Source organism: Leptonychotes weddellii, chromosome 3 (genome assembly GCF_054177405.1).
Source record: "Leptonychotes weddellii isolate Sample4059 chromosome 3, ASM5417740v2, whole genome shotgun sequence".
Lineage (NCBI taxonomy): Eukaryota > Metazoa > Chordata > Mammalia > Carnivora > Phocidae > Leptonychotes > Leptonychotes weddellii.
The window spans coordinates 81,228,091-81,249,724 of NC_138371.1; the positions used below are offsets into that span (position 1 = coordinate 81,228,091).

The 21,634-nt window shown below is 35.4% G+C and overlaps 1 protein-coding gene across 1 annotated transcript in view; it reads left to right on the forward strand.

The window, feature by feature from the left end:
- Window positions 1-21,634, forward strand: part of LRP1B (LDL receptor related protein 1B) — a 1,719,891-nt gene that overhangs the window by 1,295,641 nt on the left and 402,616 nt on the right. Inside the window, exon 34 of the mRNA XM_081815486.1 lies at window positions 274-645. Coding sequence (XP_081671612.1) covers window positions 274-645 — 372 coding nt within the window. The remainder of the gene's footprint in view (window positions 1-273; window positions 646-21,634) is intronic.

Here is a 21,634-nt window from a genome sequence, read left to right on the forward strand (position 1 = left end):
CACGTAACTGGCTGATTGAGGGGAAATTTTAATACTTTTATTTGGATGGTATTTGGAGCAGAAGAATGCGATCTTTGAAATAAGAAATCCAAGATTTTAAACTGGTATAAAAAAATCAGTACTTTATAGTATTTGATTTTTTTTTTACTGACCAGTATTAATAAAAAGACTATTCAATATTATTTTTAAAAATATTTCTGTAAGAAAAATCACTTGAAAAACAAAAGAAAAACAAATACATATGTTTGTGTATGTATCTTTTCTCCTCTTTAGGGACCAATGTTTGTGCCAAAGATAATGGTGGATGTCAGCAACTCTGTCTTTATCGAGGAAATTCTCAGAGAACTTGCACTTGCGCCCATGGATATTTGGCAGAGGATGGAGTTACTTGCTTAAGGCATGAAGGTTATTTGCTGTATTCAGGGAGAACAATATTAAAAAGTATACATCTTTCTGATGAAACCAATTTAAATTCACCAATAAGGCCATATGAGAATCCACATTATTTCAAGAATGTCATAGCCTTGGCTTTTGACTATAATCAAAGAAGAAAAGGTACCAACCGGATATTTTACAGTGACGCACACTTTGGAAATATACAGCTTATTAAAGATAACTGGGAAGACAGACAAGTAATCGTTGAAAGTAAGTACAATAATTTTTAAAAAATAGTTTAGTGAAAATGAGTATCATTTGTGTTAGCAGAAAAATTGGAGTGGTAATTGCATGTAGCAATTACATTTTTTGAGTTTATGTCCAAGAATAATGTACCTATATTATCTGATCTGCCAAAAGTCAAAGAAGCAATTACTTCTTAGCATGTACAGTATGTATATTTTGATTATTAGTTTCTAATCATGGAACTTTCAATATATTTCTCATACAACCTCTTTTCTATGTGATTTTCATATATCCCCTACTTTTCCAATTTCACTAATCTTGAGGTCTGTCCTTTTCATTACTTTTAAAATGGCAAATTAGTTTATTAAATTAATAGTAAAGTATTCAAGTAATATGGATTTAAAAATGAAATTTCTGCCTCATCATTGCAACATCAATTCCATATACTTACCCATAGCTGACAGCTGTCATGCATTCAGAAGTTTTTTCATGTATGTGTGTATGTCATTTGTAATTACAAAATTGAATGATCCTATATGCATTATTCATCTGTTTTTTTAACTATCAAATATCTTGAAAAGCATTTATTTCAGTATATAAGGCTCTATCTCATTCTTTAGAAAGACTATGCCTATTCTGTACTAAAGATAAACTATTTGACCTTTTTCTTCTGATAAACATTTAAATTGTTTCTAGTATTTCATCATTACCTACAATGTCACAATGAAAATTTGTGCATATAAATATGTTTATTTGCACATGTATTTCTTTAGCGTAGAATCATAGAAATATAATTGCAAAGTCAGTTGGTGTTTATTTTATTTTTTATAGCTGGACAAATTTCTGTCCAAAAAGACCATATCAGTTTATATTTTCATCAACTGTATGTGAAAAGGTTTATTGTCCCATACTTTTTCCAACAATAATTTCATAATTTATTGGCTATGACTATCTAATTTGTAAAAAAATGTCAGCTTATATTAATATACCTGATAACTACTAAGATCCAGCACCTACTGTATGTTTACTCATATAAATGTAAATATAAATATGGTCAGACTTTTTACTGCACATTGCCACCCCATGCCATGCCTGCCATTCTGCTAGGCCAGTATTTGCATATTCAAATCTTACTCAGATTTTCTAAATTAGTTAAAACATATACTTGTATAAATATACATTCTCATTTCTTTATTCTCTAAGTACGGTTACCTACTTATTGATAATTTCATACCCATTTGTAAATTCCAGAACATGCCAACATGCCATTTTGGCTTGTGTGTGTGTGTGTGAGAGAGAGAGAGAGAGAGAGAGAGAAGAAACAATGCAACTGTAACTGTACTGATCATAAAGTTTGGACATATTTGACTTTTATTGATTCAGTATATATCTATGAAGTTTAGATAATTAATAATACATATTATTATATTACATATATATAATAATATATATAATAATATATAATATAATATATAATATTATATATATAATAATAACTGTGGTCCTCCAGTTTTTCTAGACTGATACAATTTAGAGTTGGAAGTGCTTACATTATATCCACAATGTATGAATTTATTAATTAATCCATAGACCTTTAGAAGCTACAGTTTCAGAAGAAACTACAAGTCAACAAACATTAAAATTCAGTAGAATCTACAAGATACTAGAGGACTAGAGAACAAAAATAATCTGTTTGGGGCAGGGTACAAGATGCCACTGACCTGAGTTGAGGAAATTTAAAGGATCAATAGGAATCTATTAGTTGATTGGGCCAGATAGGGGAGGAGAAGAGGAAGAAGGATAATTCTAGACTTGTGGTCTTCAAGTTTGGTTTCCTGGGGTTCCCTGTTATGTGTTCAAGGAGTCTAAGAGCTATTTTTATGATAATACTAGATAATTACCTTTTCCACGGTATTGACATTTGCATTGATGGTGTAAAAGCAATAGTGACTAAACTGCTGGCAACTTAGTACTAATCAAGGCAATGGCACCCAACTGTCCTAGTAGTCATTGTATTTTTCACTGCCACTTAATAGCTGGGAAAGAACAGATACTACGATAGCTGGGAAAGAAAGAGCCAGTTGCACTTAAAGAACGTCCTTGAAGAGAGTAGAGCATTTTTATTTTATTAAACCTTGATCCTTCAGTACACATCTCCTTAATATTCTGTGTGATGAAATACATATAAGGCACTTTTGCTGCATTCTGAAGTGCAATGGTTGCCTGAAGGAAACCAAGTATTTGTGCGATTATTTGGGTTCATGTTTCTTTTATGGAATGCATGTTTTACTTGAAAAATGAAGAACAGACAGACTATGGTTATTCAGACCTAGGTGTGTAGCAGACATTTTCTAAAGAATGAATACAATGAGTCTGTCACTACAAGGAAAATGACTGACAATATCTGCTGCAAATAACAGAAATCAAGCTTTCAAGTAAAAATTAGAATTCTGGAAGACTTGTATCAAGCACAGTAAACTTGATAACTTTCCAATGCTTACAGGTTTTTCTGATGAGATGGGTAGTGATATTACTGAGGTGATTTTTGGGGGGTATTGCATAATGAAATGTGTCAACAGATATGCATAACTTAGGGAACCAATATTTTGCAAATGACATGATAAAATCATGCATGGGTAAATGATCCATTCAAAGTGTAGGATAGACCAATGAATTTTAATGTAATAGGGTATGAAAAGTTCACCACTGTGGGTTCTGATTCTACACTGAAGCTAACCTTTAAGTAACTACTGCTTGTTATGTGTTGGTATAGTGTGAAAGAATATCCAGAATTATCTGAAAACTCTACTAAAACACTCCTCTCTCTTCCAACTTCATAGCCATGTGAGGCTGGATTTTCTTCACATACTTAAATTAAAACAACATTACAGCTAGGATGAAGAAGTAGATGTGTGAATCCAGCTGTCTTCTAACAAACACTAAACAGATTTGTAAAACTATAAAACAATATTCTCTTCTCACTTAAAACAACACAGATATTTTCTTAGAAGATGCTAGTTATATTAATAGGCAATCAATTCATTTTTATTTTTAAAGAGAGTAATATATATTTAAAACATTTTTAGTTTAAATTTCTAATATGGTAAATAGCTATAGGCACAATTCACACAAAATTTCTCTCAAGTCCTCAATGATTTTTAAGAGAGTAAAATTTCTCAAATCAAGAAGTTTCCAAACTACTCTTCTAGAGTAAGGGCTCAGAAAATTTTGTACAAAGACATGAAAAAGCACAGGGTAGACAAAGAGTTGTATATTATTTGGTAGGATTAGAATGTGGGTTATGTGGCCTGAATCGGTGTGAGAAGAAGCTGGAGTTCTAGAGAGGCTCCAATAATAAAGGATTTGATCTGCCAAGATAAGAAGTGTTTAAAAAAAAAAAAAAGATTTTTATTGAGATGTAGTTTATATACCATATAGTCACCCATTAAAAGTGCACAACTTAATAGTTTTTGTTATATTACATTATTAATTTTTTAAAAATTAAGTTATATATACAATGCATAAAATATAATACACATACAATAAATAAAATTAGCCATTTTAACTATTTTTTAATTGTACAATGCAGTGACATTAATTACATTCATAATATTATACAACCATCACAACTATTTCCAAAACATTTTTATCACTTCAAATAAAATTCTGTTTAAGCAATTATTCTCCATCCCCTGCTCCCCACAACCCTGGTAACCTCTGATGTGCTTTTTTTCTCTATGAATTTGCCTATTTTAGATATTGCATGTAAGAGGAATCATACAATATTTGACCTTTTGTGTGTGGCTTATTTCACTTAGCATAATATTTTCAAGGTTCATTCATGTTGTAGCACATATCAAAAGTTCATTCCCTCTTCCCCCCCCAAAAAAAAGTTCATTCCCCTTTCTGTGGCTGAATAACATTCAATTTATGTATATACCACATTTTGTTTATCCATTCATCTGTTTATGGACACTTGGTTTCTTTCTACTTTTTCACTATTGTAAAAGTGCTGCGGGGCGCCTGGGTGGCTCAGTTGGTTGGGCGACTGCCTTCGGCTCGGGTCATGATCCTGGAGTCCTGGGATCGAGTCCCACATCGGGCTCCCTGCTCAGCAGGGAGTCTGCTTCTCCCTCTGACCCTCCCCCCTCTCATGCTCTCTGTCTCTCATTCTCTTTCGCAAATAAATAAAAAATCTTAAAAAAAAAAAAAGTGCTGCAGTGAACATTGGTGTCCTAATATCCAAGATAAGTAGTTTTGGTTTTATTTAGTAGATAAAGGGAAAACACGACTGTTATAAGGTACACATATACTAGGATTTTTGTTTTATAATGATCACTCTGGCTGTGTTGTGTTCAGGGAAGTTTAAAGGTCATGTCTGAAGGCAGAGATGACTTGGGAGTTGTTGCATTATTATAGATCCTGTTTCCACAGTGGTAAATTAAACTGAAAGCATATTAATTAAAGTATACATACAACCAAACCATTCTAATCCTCCCCACTAAAATCAAAGCAATTAAAACCACTAACACTTCAGTGGATGTATGTGTTAACTCACATGGAAGAAGTGAAATATGATAGCTAGGAGTTGGGAATCAGTCAAGTTCGGAGTCAAATCCCACTTTGTTATTTATTTCCTGTATACTGTCAATTTCCTCACCTACAAAATGGGAAACAAACTCATAATTTTTTTTGGTGAAGATTTTATGAGAAAGGGTATGCAAGGAACATAAAAACAAGCATTAATTTTATTTAATTTAAAACTTTATATTACTGTATTTGTGACACATTTGTGGATTATTTTGGATAATTATCTCCTAAATTATTTTTAGAATATGTGTTAGAGTTGTTAAACAATCAGAAATAATTATAATAATTACAAATGTGGTAGTGTGTTAAGGTCAGACTAGAATTTAAAAATTAATTAAGATTAGTTTACATTGATAATTTACATAAACTTTTCTAAATACTCTCCTTATGCCACCCCATCCCTCCAAGAAGTTGCTAATTTGTTTAACCATTATAATCCTCTCTTGAAGTTTTGTAGGAGAATTTATAGTTTGATTTGCCAAACCAAAAATAAAAACAACAAATAAAGTAAAAAAGTACCCCCCCCAAATGAGTTACTGGCATACAAATAAATACAAATAAGATATAAAGTTCATTTTTGTCTTGGTATTCCATTTTAATAAATCTGGTACAACGCATTTCATCTCGTTACATATTTTACCACTTACAACAAAAGTAATTCATGGAAATGTGATTAAGTATTTAAAGATACCAAGGAGATACCATAGAGCTGTAGCTGCCGTGCAGGAAGAGCCAGGCTGAGGGAGCTTACCCTTCTCAGTTGCTGCTATGTCCCTCTGTGGGGTGAGCGGGGCTCAGAGCTCTGACCCAGCCCTCTTGTGGGTAGGTTACTGCAAGGAGCGCAGGACCTGGAGCTCTCCCTGGCCTGGTTACTGCTCACTCTGTTTCTGCTGGATGAGTAGGGCTCAGAACACTACCCAGGCCCGTTACAGCTTGAGTGCTGTGCAGAAAGGGCGTGGCTGGGGCACTTGTCTGGTCTTGTAGCTTAGCCGCTCTGCAGGGAGGGCAGGGCTCAGGGTCCTCACCCTGTCCTTGCATCTTGTCTCCTTAGCTGAGGAAAGAGGGCAGAGTTCAAGAATCTCATCCCTCCCAGTTATGGCTTGGTGTCTGCATGGGGTTAATTGGCATGGGAGCTTGCCCAGGCTGGTTATACCACTGGGTAGGCAGAGCATGCCCTATAGTGCTAGCAGGCTAGAGGGAGAGCACCAAAAATGGTGCCTATCAGTTCCGTCACCAGCAAATTAGGATGAAATTTCAAAAGTGGCATCTGTCAGGGCTTCTGTCCCTGGATAAAGCCTACAAGTTCCTGTCTCTCCAGCTGCCACTTTAAAATTGGTAAGTCAGTCTCTCTCACTTACGGTCTAGGCAACTTTCAATCTGTTGCTTTGCCCAGGATCTCAGGGTGAGTGGGTTTTCTTGCAACCCCTTTAAGAGTCAGGTCTCCATTCCCTGTAATTCTATGATTTTCCTGATCTTAATCCCTATTGATTTTTAAAACCAGACATTTTGGGGGCTCATCTTTCTGGTGACAGCCCCCAGGGTCGGAGTTCCTGATGAAGGACATAGTTTCTTCACTCCTTCTGGGAGTGTTCTATATCTTGGGAATCACCATTGTGATTATGAGGTCACCACTGCTGAGTTAGGGTCCCAGGGGAGGTGGTGTCTCTGCCTCTCTTACTCTTCTCAATGCATCTTTTTTTTTTTTTTTTTTTTGTGGAGGTGCTGTTCATCTAGTTCTCAGGTCCTTTTCAGAGAAAAATGGTTTCATATATAGTTGTAAATTTGTTGTGTCCCTGAGAGGAGGTAAGTTCAGGGTTTTCCTATACTGCCATCTTTAACCCTCTTCCTTTGTAATGCTTTTACATATATATTTTTTTCAAGACTACTGGTGGCAATACACCTTTCTTTTAAATTATATTGTACTGGAAATATCTTTTTCTTTTCCTTTAAGTGAGCTAGTTCCATATCCTTTTATGAGTGCCTAAAAATTCATTTGATTATGTTAATTTTTCTGTTTGCAATTTCAGAGGTAAAAAGGTCAGCTTTTAAAGTGTATTTATTTTTAATTTGCTTGGTATATATCATAAAGGCATTCTCAAAATGTGAGAATCTTAGCTACTCACTTTTTTTCAGATTTTATAAAATAAAGAAATACTTTCAAACATATTTATTAGCTAACACAATTTTCAGATTACCTATTGAGATAATTGCAAATATTGGAAAGACATAAAGGAGCACTGCTTTATTATACATTGAAATTACTAAGATTAAAAAAAAGGTAAGAATAAAGGATGAACATTGTGCATAGGGAGTCAGCAAATGGTGAGGCAAGGGATAATGTTTATGCTCCAATGGAAGACACAGGATAACATCATCATCAAATTATGGAAAGCAGAGTCATGCTTAGTACAGAGGGAAAGAAAACATGGGATTTCCTCCTCATTAGGTTGTAGGCTGTGTGCTCAGTATGACTTCCATGAATTCATAGTTTCTTAAAATATCGGAGTCTCTCCAAGAAGATGGCCTGTGTCAAATTGGGGAGGAAACAATTTTTCCTGTACCCTTTTGGATTTTGGTCAATGAAATGTGAATTAAACTGATAGAAAACAGCTTATCAGAAAAAGCACACAAAGTGTTCAATGTTAATTTTTTGCTGTACATGGAGACCTTCATAGAAAAGAAGTGATAGACCATTTTAACAGAGGGTGATCAACTGTAGAGATGTAGCTAAACAAAAATAAAAACAAACAAACAAAAAAGAGTTTGGGTTCCTAGAGGAAGTAAATTGTGGGAAGAGAGGTATATGGGGAAACTAATGGAAGATAATGGTTGTTTAGTAGGATGTTGTTTATGTAGACTCATTTCAGTGCTATCTCCAACTCCAGTGATAGTGATTGCTCTTCTCTCCTTAGTATCCCTAGAGAGGGAACACCTTCACAAAGGAAAATTTATGACCTATTGTTAAGTAGATAGGGACAGGGTAGAGAGGATTTCCTGCATCTGCTGTTTCTCAGTTGCCTTCAGTTTACAATAATCCTTATGTCTTAGTAGCATATTTTGGGGTGGCATATTCTGATCCCCTTCATAGGCGTGATTGTCCTAAAATCTCTTACCCTATAGTATCGATCAAGACCAGATCCCTCCAGGGCACTGACGTAGCTGAATAAGAGATATTGAAACCACAGGTAGAAGCTACTTAATATGAGGAGCAGAAAAATTCATGAAGAACATTATTAGGGAAAGAAAAAAAAGAACTCTGAGTTATATGTAGAACATTCTACTGAAGTTCTGTAGGGAAAATATGAGGTGTGGTTCAGGTCTTGGAGGCAGAGAATTGACAAGGAGAACTCAGGAGTGTTCAGTTATCAGTGTTAGGATTATTCATAGATTCAGCGCTTCCCTGTTCTTCATCAATGTGTCAGAATAGCTGACAGTGATAGACGGAGTAGAAGGCAATGTGGTCAAATACTAACAGTTTTATGTTGAGAATCAGTCTTGAGATAGGAGGCTGAAAAATTTTCTGCAAAGGTACTCAGGCTCAGGGGATTGCCCTAGTAGATCATGTTAGATGGTCTGACAAGGATTCCGTTTGCAGAATCCGAAACTGCTGGATCATGTCAATGTGGCAGAGAGTTAAGGCCTTTGCTTATTATAAAACTTGAACTTTGAAACCTATGGTGGGCTCTCAAGTTGTTATAATTAGTAAGTTTGATTAGGAATGGAGAGAAGGAATGAGAAGAAACTGGCAAGCTGATGCATCTGCCATAGGATAGAGCACTTACAAAGATACTAGGTGGATTTGGGAAATGGATAGTGATTCACATATGAATTAACATCCCCGTATGAGATCACTACCAAGTTAAGTCTCAGTAGGTGAGTGAGGGTGGAGGTAGTGAAATTAATAATCCCTGATCAGAGTCATTTCTGTATGAAATGTCAGTTTAAACTTACTTACATGTATTTTTTTTTTAATCACTAGTCTAGGAGTTGAGAGATTGGTGTATATCAATTAGTTTTGATTGTATAATAAACCATCCCAGAATCCAGTGTCTTAAAACAACAACTGCTTATTTATCCCGCTATTCTATTGGTTGGCTGGTGGCTCTTCTGGTCTGTGTCAGTTCTTCAGATCTCTGGCAACTTTGGATCAGATGGCAGCTGGATGGTCTCGGATGGCCTCCATCACGTCTGACAGTTGGCATGCTATATTCTGGATTACTGGGCCATGAGTCTCTCATCCAGCAGGTTAGCTTGGGATGGTCAGATGGTTCTCAGAAATGAGAATATGCAAACATTTTACAAGCCATATGTACTAATGTCTCATTGGTCAAGGAAAATCACATGGCCAAGTTCAGATTCAGGGAATGGAGAAATAGACTCCCACTGATGGGTGGAACTACAAAGGGGCTGCACACATAAATGAAGGGGGAGAATTTGCAACTTCTATAATCAACACGGTTGTGAAAGTGATCATTAGCCTATCTCCAGAAGCTCCTAATTGATATGATGAAATTTGGCCTCGCTTTTTAAAACTCTTTTCTGTTTTATTTGTTATATAATGTTTCTTGACAATCAGTAATGGACTAGGACAATAATATCTGGCTTTATCCATGAACTAGAAATCAATCTATCTTTGGTGGTGAAGAAATAAAATGAGACAAAAAAGGATTATCTAGTGGGGAAAAGATAAAACAAAACTATGGGTTAGTGGATTTAATGCCATTGAATTGATTCTGTCAACTTCAAGAGTATACACTTTTTTAGATTTAGCTCAAATGGTGCTGAATTTTTCTTTCAAGTCCCTTGTGATTAGCTGCTATTAAGCCACTTTAATTGTCCCACATCTCTGTGTATGCAATGTGACTTAAAAAATTTTTGTTTTTCTTTGTACTTTTGACTTGAATGAGAAAGTTGTAAATGGTAACTAACGGGGAAAAATCTGTGATGTAGCATTAGAAGAGGCATTTTTCATAGGAAGCAATAAAAGAAAGTATACATGTTAGAACTTTTTTTTCCTTTTGAGAGATTTATGGCATGAATTCAGCAGATGAAATCAATGTACTGTGAATTTTGAGTAAGTCTTTGAGGGGCTGTTGATGAATTCAAAATTCCTAGGAAAGCAGTAGAGCACCTGCGGAAATAGGCAAGGGCACAAGTGAATCCAGGGTTCCTCTTGAGAGATGATTATAATTTGTAGGAGTAAAGTTGCCTGTAATTGTTTGAAAGGGAAGACATTTCAATTTCATGTACCCATTAAAATGTGCTCAGTTTTTTTTTTTTTGGCTTATAATACAAAAATAAGCAAAGTTTACCAGAAATCAACTACTATTTGCATATTCAACTTGCTATTCTGAGCTTTTTAGTATAGCATATCTGGTTAAAAATGTTGAAAGAGAGAATGTTAAGAGAATTTATACTAAAACAAACCCTTACGTGAATCTAAGTTTCTTAGGGAAGAAATTCATGCACAGATTTTTTTCTTATTTGAATTTTAATTATATAGCTTTTAAAATGACATAAGTAAAAATACATAAATTGCAAAATTTTTTGTACTTAGCCTTATTTGCAACACCCACTATAACATAGTATATGGCTTAGATTATCACTCTTGCAGAATAGCAGACTCAATAATACTTCATGCCATATTCAAATGAATGTTTCTGTTGCAAATCTCATTAACTTTTTAAGATTTCTACAAAGTAGAATTTGCAGTGTGTAGTTCTATGTTTTATTGACATGTTGATAAAGCTAACCAATACTCTCCTCCAACCACGTACTTCAGTTCCTTTCCATCTCCTTAAGCAATTTACACCCGATGGTCTTTCTTCTTTTGCTTTCCTCTTAGACAATCTTTTTTGACAACCACAGCATTTTTATTGATGCCTTAGCACACTTAACAATCTCCCCACAATTTTTGATAACACTTTTTGACTCTTGTTCTCTGTTTTCACTTTCCATTATTGCTTGATGACAGCCTAGGTCTGATCGCTTCTGGGATTTAGTGGTTCTTCTCTCTGAACACAGTCTGATTACACTACATCCAGCCTATTCTAACATGCTCACACCATTTTTGTCTCATGAACATACCGTATTCTTTTTTAAATTTTTTTTGTAATGTACTTGTTTTTATTGTGGTAAAATTCACATAACATGCAATTTATCACTTTAACATAACATACAATTTACCACTTTAACATATAATGTATTATTGGTTTCAGAGGTACAGATCTGTGATTCATCAGTCTTATATAATACCCAGGGCTCATTACATCACATACCTGAATGTCCATCACCCAATTACCCCATCCCTCCACACCCCTCCCCTCCAGCAACCCTCAGTTTGTTTCCTATGATTGTCTCCCTCTCTGGTTTCATCTTGTTTTATTTTTCCCTTATTCTTTTTTACAACTCCACATCTGTACTCATGCTGATAAACTAAAATGGGAGAGATTTTATAGACTTTCAAATGGTCTTTATTTTTGGGGATCTTTATAATTCAACTCAAATCCCTCCATACAATTAAGCAATTCAGATTTTTTTTTTTTTTCCTAGAACGGCAGCCCATAGTGGTCTCTTTCTTTTGAAAAACATTTAGGACTTGTCAGGTGTCTTTACCACCTCCTTAGTTGTTACCCTATGTCTTTCCTTTGTTTCATTTTTGTCTATATGATTTCCCCCCCAAAATGTCAAGTTCTCCTAGGAAGGGTCTGTTGCATATACTCTTTACTACACCCCTTATAATCTATAATCACTTGGTAGATAATAAAAATAACTAGCTTTATTACAGATTGGCTTTGTGTTAGCCATATAATTAGGTTGTTAGAGGACTTGCCTTAAAGCTTCATTTGCAGAGTAAAAGGGATTCCTTGGCTTCAATTGCTTGCCTGGTTGGACTTGCGATTAGCAAGGGGAGGGAGATTGGAGACATTAAGTTTTGATGAGAAAGTAGGAGAGGCAGTATAGAATATTGGTTAAAAGCAGATTCTAGAGCCAGAACATCTAGCTGGATCCAGCCTAGCCCCTTCCTTGCTTTTCACTACTTTCAAGCTGTGTCTTTGGGTAATCATGTACCTCTTCATGCCTCAGTGTTCTCTTTTAGAAGTAACAATAATGCTAGTAGCAATCTCAGAGGGCTGATGAGATTCAGTGAGTTAATATATGTTGGTTAGAAAAGCGCCTAGTGTTTAGTCAGCACCCAATTAGCATAAAACCTTATGAGTGTTGACTTCATTCTTCTTAACGGATTCATTTTTTTAAAGCTTTATTATTATAAATTAGTAGAATCTGGCCAGCATGCAAAATGGCCATGGTGGTATACAGAGATTTCAAAGAACAGAGGTGATTTCTCCCTTCAAAGTCTCAAATGCTGTGAATGAAGAAAGTAGAAGGTCACCTCAGTGGGTGAAAAGGATGTCTGGCTCCATAGTTCTTCTATCACCTTACAGCATTTACTGAGCTTATACACTTGACTGTTGCATGTTCTCGACCTCGTCAGAGTTTTTCTTAGAATTACATGACAGAAGGTACTTGTGCTATAGCAATAGAGTATACTTATGTGAGTAGCAAAAGTACTACTTTTGGGGGTAGAGATAAAAAAAATAGAAAGTGATATATTCAAGATGACAGAATGAGTTTCTATTGTTAGAGGCATTTGATTTTCCAAAGATTCAAATACTTCTCTGTCTCCCACCCTTTGCAACTTGAGGACTGCTGGTAACTTATGTTTGGTTGAGTGCCAAGACAAATCAAACCTGAAAAACAAAAAATAAAGAGGAATGTTGGTAAATATAAATATGCATCAGATATATAAGAATGCCTATATTGTATAATAAAGCATATTTTCATAAGTTCCTTTTGTCTTCCCCCTTCTGAACCTGCAAGATAGTGTTGCTTAGAAACCTATATGTGTAAAGTGATGGCTGAAGAACAGAATTTATAATTAATCTATGAAAGTCTGAAATGGCAAAACCTTTGTAGAGTGTAAAGTTCTATGTTTTTGCTATATTCACAAAACCCTGGGATTTGAATGGGCTAGACATGGGGTCAGAATTGACAAGGCAGGTCATCTGATGGTAACCTGCATGCTTGGGAGGACAGGGGTACTTAAGTCTGGAACAGCTGGTATCTGTAAAAATGCCTGTTAGTTGCACCTATTAGTTTTGTGGATAATAAGGGAGAGTGAGATTAATTTAATCCACATTCGAAAGACATCTACAATAACCTTCCTACTCTGACAGTGTTAAGCAGAGAACAGTGTTCAGTGAGAAAATGAACATTTGTTTCAGAATTAATATAAAAAATAAGCATAATTTCCCAAGTAATTTTTTACCAGGATGGCATGAACTGTGTATTTTTACAAAGAAGTCAAATTTGATAATTGATTAAATACCTCTTATATAACATTAGACATTTATTTATAACTTATTTTGTAAATTCTATAACATTTTCCTCACCCTATGATTTACCTGCATTGCCATTTTTAAAATATACTCACAGTGCAAGGGAGCAAATTGGAAAGTAGCATAATTTCAGACTGATATCTACATTAGCACATTACATAACACAATCTGTCATTCTGAAGAGATATTAATGTCAAATGGGTTATTTAAGCTATAGGAAGTATAAAGCAATGCATAAGTTTTCTACGTACTCTAAGGCAGGGTTTTCTTTCTATATAATTTCATATATGAACTACACAGAGATAGGGAGGATAAATCTTTATTTTCTGAAATATATATCCAAATTGAACCATTCTCTTAGATTTATTAATTGTCAACTCTGCTAGGTACATTTGAATGTTCTGTTTCCTGACCTATATTTCACTTGGTTAACTTGGGTTCGCATTTAGGTTTCAGTTTAACTTTTCCTCAATACCCACATGATACACACACACACACACACACACACGCACATGCACACACATACACACATACACGTTCGTCTCAATCTAGATATAAGCATGTCTTTCACGGTTTCCACAATATGCAACTAGCCTTATTATAATACTGTTATTTTCTTTTTACTGAAATAGCTTCTTTGTTGCATTAGAGCAGACACTGTACCTTGCACACGGGTATACCTCTACTCCAGTCTGTTGTAGACCCGCCGCACACCGTGTTGACTGCTCTTGCAAAAGCCTTTTGGGGCACTCTGACACTGGCTATAGAGTGCTGGGACTTAATAAGCGATCAGTGCATATTCACCAAAGAAAGGAGTCATGCTGTCTGAAAATCAAAATTCTTACCTTCGTGGAATTAACAAGGTAGTAGGGAAAATTTTATCAGTAGAAACAACAAGTTAGTATGACACAAGGGTGGTATGAGTCTAACCAGGATTTTGATGGGCACTCAGAGTAAACTGAAATCTCTGCCAGTTAGAATGATAAACGGGACTTTGTGGAGTAGATGGTCTACACTGACAGTTTTGTTGCACTATCACTCTGACCAATAACCATAAGGGTAAATCAATGACTTTTGCTTATGCATCAGGTTATTCATATTTTCTGAGAATAATATTAAGACAACAAACATTTATCTTACTTTAAAATCATCTGGTTACAAATGGTTTCTTAAAATAGAAGTAATTTAATAGGGCTTACAGTTATGTCCACCTATGCCATTCTTGTTTTCCCTGAGTAAAACGTTTCTCAGACATAGCATATGAATTGAATCTACACGACTGTTTACCTTACTTGGTGAGTACACAGTAAGTTCTCCTTTTTTCTTTATTATTGAGGTCCTTGCAAAAGTGATTGTTTTGGTAGTAAAGCTGGAAATGAATTTAGTGTCTGGATTTGAACCATCCTAAGAAAAGATGAGCTTTGCCTAAACTTAATATTTTCTTATCTTTAACTGAGACTGAATCACAGTTAGTTGTCAAGTAGTATAATACTTTTGCACAAGATAATATTGCAATCTGAAATTATCACCTCCCCATAGACCATAATGTTAAATTATCGTTTTTATTCTTGCCTTATTTAATTCAATTTGTCAAATATTCTTTTAGTACCTACCAAGAACAGAGTCTGCTTAGTCTCATTTGAAATGAAATATTAAAGGTTCTATCATTTCATAAGTAATAGAATTTTTTTCTTACTTGCACTCTACTCTTTAGCACAAGGGTTTTACATCAGTTTTAGAAATCCATGGAAATCATATTTATTTCTTCATAGAAAATACTGAGTGCTTTATTTCACTGATATGAAAGTACCCTTTATTAACATGAGCTGTTACTCTTTTGAATTTAGGTGTGAGTAACTTAATAGATGATGCTTAATTATTGATTTTATCTTTTGCTTTAATTTTATTTCATTTGTTCCAAAGACATTTATTATGCATTTAATATATGCTAAGTATTTTATGGGAACATGTAATTCCATGTTTCTTCAACACTCCTCATTTGGAAAATCAGAAATAATGCAATTTATATATAATAACCCTCACAAAAATTGTTGGCATTGAAACATGAGCCATAAACACAATATATCTTCTCTTTGGTAGCCATCATGAAAGAGGTAACATTTTGATGAAGAATGCTAGAATGCTGACAGAGCGATTTTATGGAGTCATATTTTCTCATGACTTATGCCCCATGTAGCTTAGCTTTACACATGTATTTCATGCAGTGCTGCCATTTAAGTTCCATAAAAGCAATAGTGGCCTTTGCATGATTGTGGGAGTTTTAATATTTCCTGTTAAAGAGTACAAATCATATTTAAATGTTCAAATATGATATTCTAATACTTCCTTACTCATTGCCTTTACAAAATCAGGTTCTTAGAGATTTGTCTTATTCATTTTGGTGATCAAGACACAGGTCACATAATTCAGTCCTCATAATCATTTTGTTCATTGACACCTAAAAATATTTGGTAAGGTATTATTCTGTTAAGATTAAAAGCATGGGCTTTCAGGGCACCTGGGTGGCTCAGTCGGTTAAGTATCTGACTTCAGCTCAGATCATGATTTCAGGGTCCTGGGATCAGCCCTGAGTCTGGCTCCGCACTCAGCGGGGAGTCTGCTTATCTTTCACCCTCTGGGCTTTCAAATAAGTGAGACTTGGATTCAAGTCCAGCCAGTTCTGTTCACCATTATAATATAGTCAGTTTAAGCCTTAACTGAAAATTAGGGAAAATACTAGCATCAGCTAGCAGTTTGTATGAGGGTGAATGAAAAGAATGACAATAGAATGCTTACCCACAGTGCCTGGTTCAAACTATTCCTGTCAAGAACCAGCAGTTTTTTATTATAAAGGTGAATCTTTGATTGTAAAGTGAAACTTAAGTCTTAACTCTGTCTGAAGCAACCACTGGAGAAAGTTTATTGCTGCTTTGACAAAGTCATAATGTGGGAGGGTTGCTGACTTAATTTTTTTCCCTTGATTCCTGAAACACTAAATGTGCTAATTATTTCTAACTTCATTCTCTTATTAGTAAAGAAAAATGAATATCAATGCATCAAAGCTCATCATTATTCATTCATTTTTATTCCAAAATGCTGAAGATGCTGAGGAAAATGATAGCCTCAAACCTGCTCTTGAAGTAACTCCACTCTGGTTCCGACCAGACAGATGAAAAAATTTAAGATTCTTTTAATGATGTTTGTTATTAATGGCTCTTTGGGACCATAAGTTAGATAAATAAAAATTACCTACTTTTTAAAAACAGTATTAACTAGGGGCACCTGGGTGGCTCAGTCCGTTAAATGTCTGACTTTGGTTCAGGTGATGATCTCAGGGTCCTGGAATTGAACCCCATGTCTGGCTCCCTGCTCACCAGGAAGTCGGCTTGTCCCTCTCCCTCTTCCCCTCCACCTCCTCATGCTCTGTTTCTGTCTCTCTCCCTCGAAAAATAAATAAAATCTTTTAAAAAAAGTTTTAACTAAAACTATTTTTTTAAAATTCAAATCTCGTATACATCAGACTAAATTTCTTCACCTTTTCTCAATCTGAAATTATAACTATTTAATTGCAAAGAACCAAAATTGTAATGAAAACAGCAAATTCACATTTTGAAGGGTAAGGGTCAAAATGTCTGCTTTTATGTCAGTGCATGCCTTGCAATCTTGTGAAAGAGTCTGTTGGAAAACAATACAGTTAACTCTTGAACAACAGGGATTTGAACTGCACAGATTCACTTATACATAGAATTTTTAAAATAAATACAGTATTACAAATGTACTTTCTCTTCCTTGTGATTTCCTTAATGACATCTTTTATCTAGTGTCTTTATTGTAAGAATGCCAGTATATAATGTATATAACATACAAAACATGTTATCAACTGTTTATGTTATTGGTAAGGCTTTTGGTCAACAGTAGGTTATTAGTATTTAAATTTTGGGGGGAGTCAAAAGTTATATGCAGATTTTTGACTCTGCAGCGGGTTGGTACCCGTAACTCCACCCTTGCTCAATGATCCACATAAATGATAATTAAGGGAGTGATTTTTAAAAGTTTCCTAAATCGTGGAGTTTAAAAGTAACATTTATGAATCAGTGGTCAGATTTTGACAATAGGATTATCCAAGAAATGATTCACATTTTTAAAACACTTGTTTTTGAGACCAATAGATTGGAGGTATTTTTCTTACCAGTAGCAAGAGAAATACACATTGTATTCTTACATATTTTACCTAGGGCTTAATTATGATATGATTACCCACTATGAGAGGTAAATTATACACCTACTCATTTACCTGAAATAAATTAGCTATACTAGATTAAGAAAATGTTCAAAGGGCGCCTGGGTGGCTCAGTTGGTTAAGCAACTGCCTTCGGCTCAGGTCATGATCCTGGAGTCCCAGGATCGAGTCCCGCATCGGGCTCCCTGCTCGGCAGGGAGTCTGCTTCTCCCTCTGACCCTCCTCCCTCTCATGCTCTCTGTCTCTCATTCTCTCTCTCTCAAATAAATAAAATCTTAAAAAAAAAAAAAAAAAAGAAAACGTTCAAATTTGTGAACCTTGGAATAACTCCCACCGAGAAATGTTCCAACAGAGCACCTGCTGTGGTTCATGTGAAAACATGGCCTTACCCCTAAGCTTCATGGCTTTTCTTATCAAAGACAAATATTTAAGTTTATTGTATTCTACATTTCCTACTGTCATTTCTCACAACTTGACTTAAAAAGGAAAACAGCTTCTCTGTATTTTTATTTGTTTTAAATCAAAAAGGCTAATTTATCTTAGAGATAGAGACATTGAAGTGACAATCTATAATCAGAGCTGACTACTGACCTCACACTTACCTAATTTTTAAATACCTTTTTAGGCAATAAAATTATATTTCATTAAACCTTGTCATAAGTGAAAATTATTTGATAAATTTAAGCATATTATTAACATGACATAAACCTAATTTGTAATCATATAACTTGATCAAATGTACTTTATAGAGGCAATGTTTATTCTGTCACATCTTTCTATGTTGAATTATTTATTCTTTTTAGCATATATTCTCTCATCAGCAATGTATGATATGTTAAGCAAATCAGTGTAATTTAATTAACTACCACTTTACTCTTACTAGTAACCCTTTTCTTTTAAAATATAGTTTATAAAAAGAAGATAGTTTAATGTATCAACTTGAGTAGACAATAGTTCCTAGTTATTCAGTCAAAAATAATCTAGTTGTGGCACCTGGGTGGCTCAGTCGGCTAAGCAGCTGCCTTCGGCTCAGGTCATGATCCTGGGATCCTGGGATCGAGCCCTGCTAAGTGGTGAGTCAGCTTGTCCCTCTCCCTTTGCCCCTCTCCTTGCTCATGCTTTCTCTCCCTCTCTCTCTCCCTCAAATAAATAAGTAAAATCTTAAAAAAAAATAATCTAGCTGTCCCTGTGGAGGTGTTTTGTAGAAGTGACTAAATATACATTCAAATGGGGCGCCTGGGTGGCTCAGTCATTAAGCGTCTGCCTTCAGCTCAGGTCATGATCCCAGGATCCTGGGATCGAGCCCCGCATTGGGCTCCCCACTCTGCGGGAAGCCTACTTCTCCCTCTCCCACTCCCCCTGCTTGTGTTCTCTCTCTCGCTGTCTCTCTCTGTCAAATAAATAAATAAAATCTTTAAAAAAAAATAAAAAATAAATATACATTCAAATGACTAAATAAGAGAGATTGTGGTAGGTCATCTGGGTGGGCCCAATGATATCACAAGAATCCTTATTTAAAAAAAAAAAAAAAAGACAGGATGGTCCGAAGGCAGAGAGAGAAGGTAATGTGGTAATAGAAGCAGAGATTAAAGCAATGTGGCCCCAAAGCAAGGAGTGCCATCTGTTTCTAAGAGCTGGAAGATACAAAGAACAGATTATCCTCTATAGCCTCTAGAAAGCAGCAGCTCTGTCGACCCCTTGACTGTAAGGCTGATTTTGGACTTCTGACCTACAGAATTGTGAAATGATAAATTTGTATTGTTTAAAACCACTACATTTGTGGTGATTTGTTACAGCAGCAAGGAAACAAATGCAGATTTTGTTGCCTGAAAGTGTGATCATGCTATAAAAAAATACCAAAACATGTGGAATTGGTTTTGTAATTGGGTAATGGGTAGAAGCTGGAAGAATTTTGAGGACAATAATAGAAAAAGCCTACATTGTCTTGAATAGACTGGTGCTAGATATATGGATGTTAAGGACTCTGCTAATGAATAAGTACATAGAGAAAGTGAGGAGTACGGTCAAAACAAAACTATGTTGTCATAGAGAATACTTAAATCATCATATCCAAACTGTTAGATACGGACGTTAAGAGTGCTATTAGTGAGGGCTCAGAAGGAAATGAAGAACATGTTATTAGGAAAAGTTATATAGAAAATAGAAAACCGGTATATAGAAAACATCGTAAGCAATGAACTTGGATATTTATCTGAAAATGTTTCTAAGCAAAATGTTAAAGCTGTGCCTGGTTTCTTCTTTCTGCGTATATAGTAACCCCCCCCCCCGCCAAAAAAAAAAGAGAGAGAAAGATAACTTAAGGGAAGAATTATAAAGCAAAATAGAAATAGGACTTGATGATTTGGAAAGTTCACAGCCTATCCAGATTGTAAATGACACAAAAATTCACTGTCAGGGAAGTATTCCAAAACCAAGGGGTATGGCTGGATAGTCCCTTGTTGGTGCCTCAGAAGGAACAAAAGGTAATGATATTCCATCATGTGGAGGGCTCTGAAGAGACTGGTCACATGCCTTATAGATCCCTTTTGCCATCTCATTAGAAACCAAAAATGTGATAAAATTATTTTGGAAATAACTGTTGAGGAGCATCTTGTCTGATGGGGCAAATTTCCTAACATACATAGAACTACAAGGTTTTTGAGAATATTAGCAGAAACATCACTGGCTTATACTGAAAGGGACATAGAGAGGAGAAAATAAAAGAAAGCTTTCAGACCCAGACTTGCAAAATTCTATAGACAAGAAACAGATTGGTAATTCTATTCATTTACAAATACATGAAAAAGGAGAGAGAATCAGAGGGCAGAGTTGAAGGCATGGAGTGCAGCACCTTACGCCACAGAGGATTTTTCCCAAGCCTTGAAAACTAATGGAGCTTACTTTGCTGGATTTCAGAATTGCTTGGGACTGGTGACTCATTTTATCCTTCCATTTTCTTCCTTTTTGAGTGAGAGTATCTAGAACTGGCATTCCATGCTTGTTCTATCATTGTATTTTGAGAACAGGTAACTTATTATCTAGGTTCATAGGTCTACAAATGGAAAGGAATTTTGTACCAAGATGGATCATACCCAGGATTTCAAACATACCTGATGTAGATGATTAAATTTCAGATTTTTGAATGGATGAGACGTCGATAAGATTTTAGACTTGAACTGATTCTGTCACCTTGTTGAGACTTTTGGTGATCTTGGGGTGGGACGAATTCATTTTGCCTGTGGTGTGGACGTGAATCTTTGAGAGCCAGGGACAATTGTGTTAAGATGAATAGTGGCCTCCAAAGATGTCCATGTTTTAAACCCTGAAACCTGTGTATCTGTTACTTCACATGGTAAAAGGGACTTTGAAAGTGTGATTAGGGTAAAGTTTACCCACTGGATTATTCCAGTGGGCCTAATGTAATCATGGGGGTCCTTATAAGACAGAGACAGAAGGATTGGAATTAGAAAGGATACAGAGATGGAAGTGGAGGTTGTAGTGATGCACTTGGAAGATGGAGGAAGAGACCATGGAATGTAGGTGGCCCCTAGAAGCTGGAAAAGACAAGGAAACAGATTCTTCTTAGAGAAATTTTCTCCCAAAGAAATTCAGGACTCTTTACACTTGAATTTTAGTCCAGTGATAAAGATTTTGGACTTCTGACCTCTAGAGATGTAAGATGAAAAATTTGTGTTGTTTTAAGCCACGCAATGTGTGATAATTTGCTACCACCTCAATAGGAAACACATTACCAATTTATGCAACTTTCCAAGAGTTGTATAAT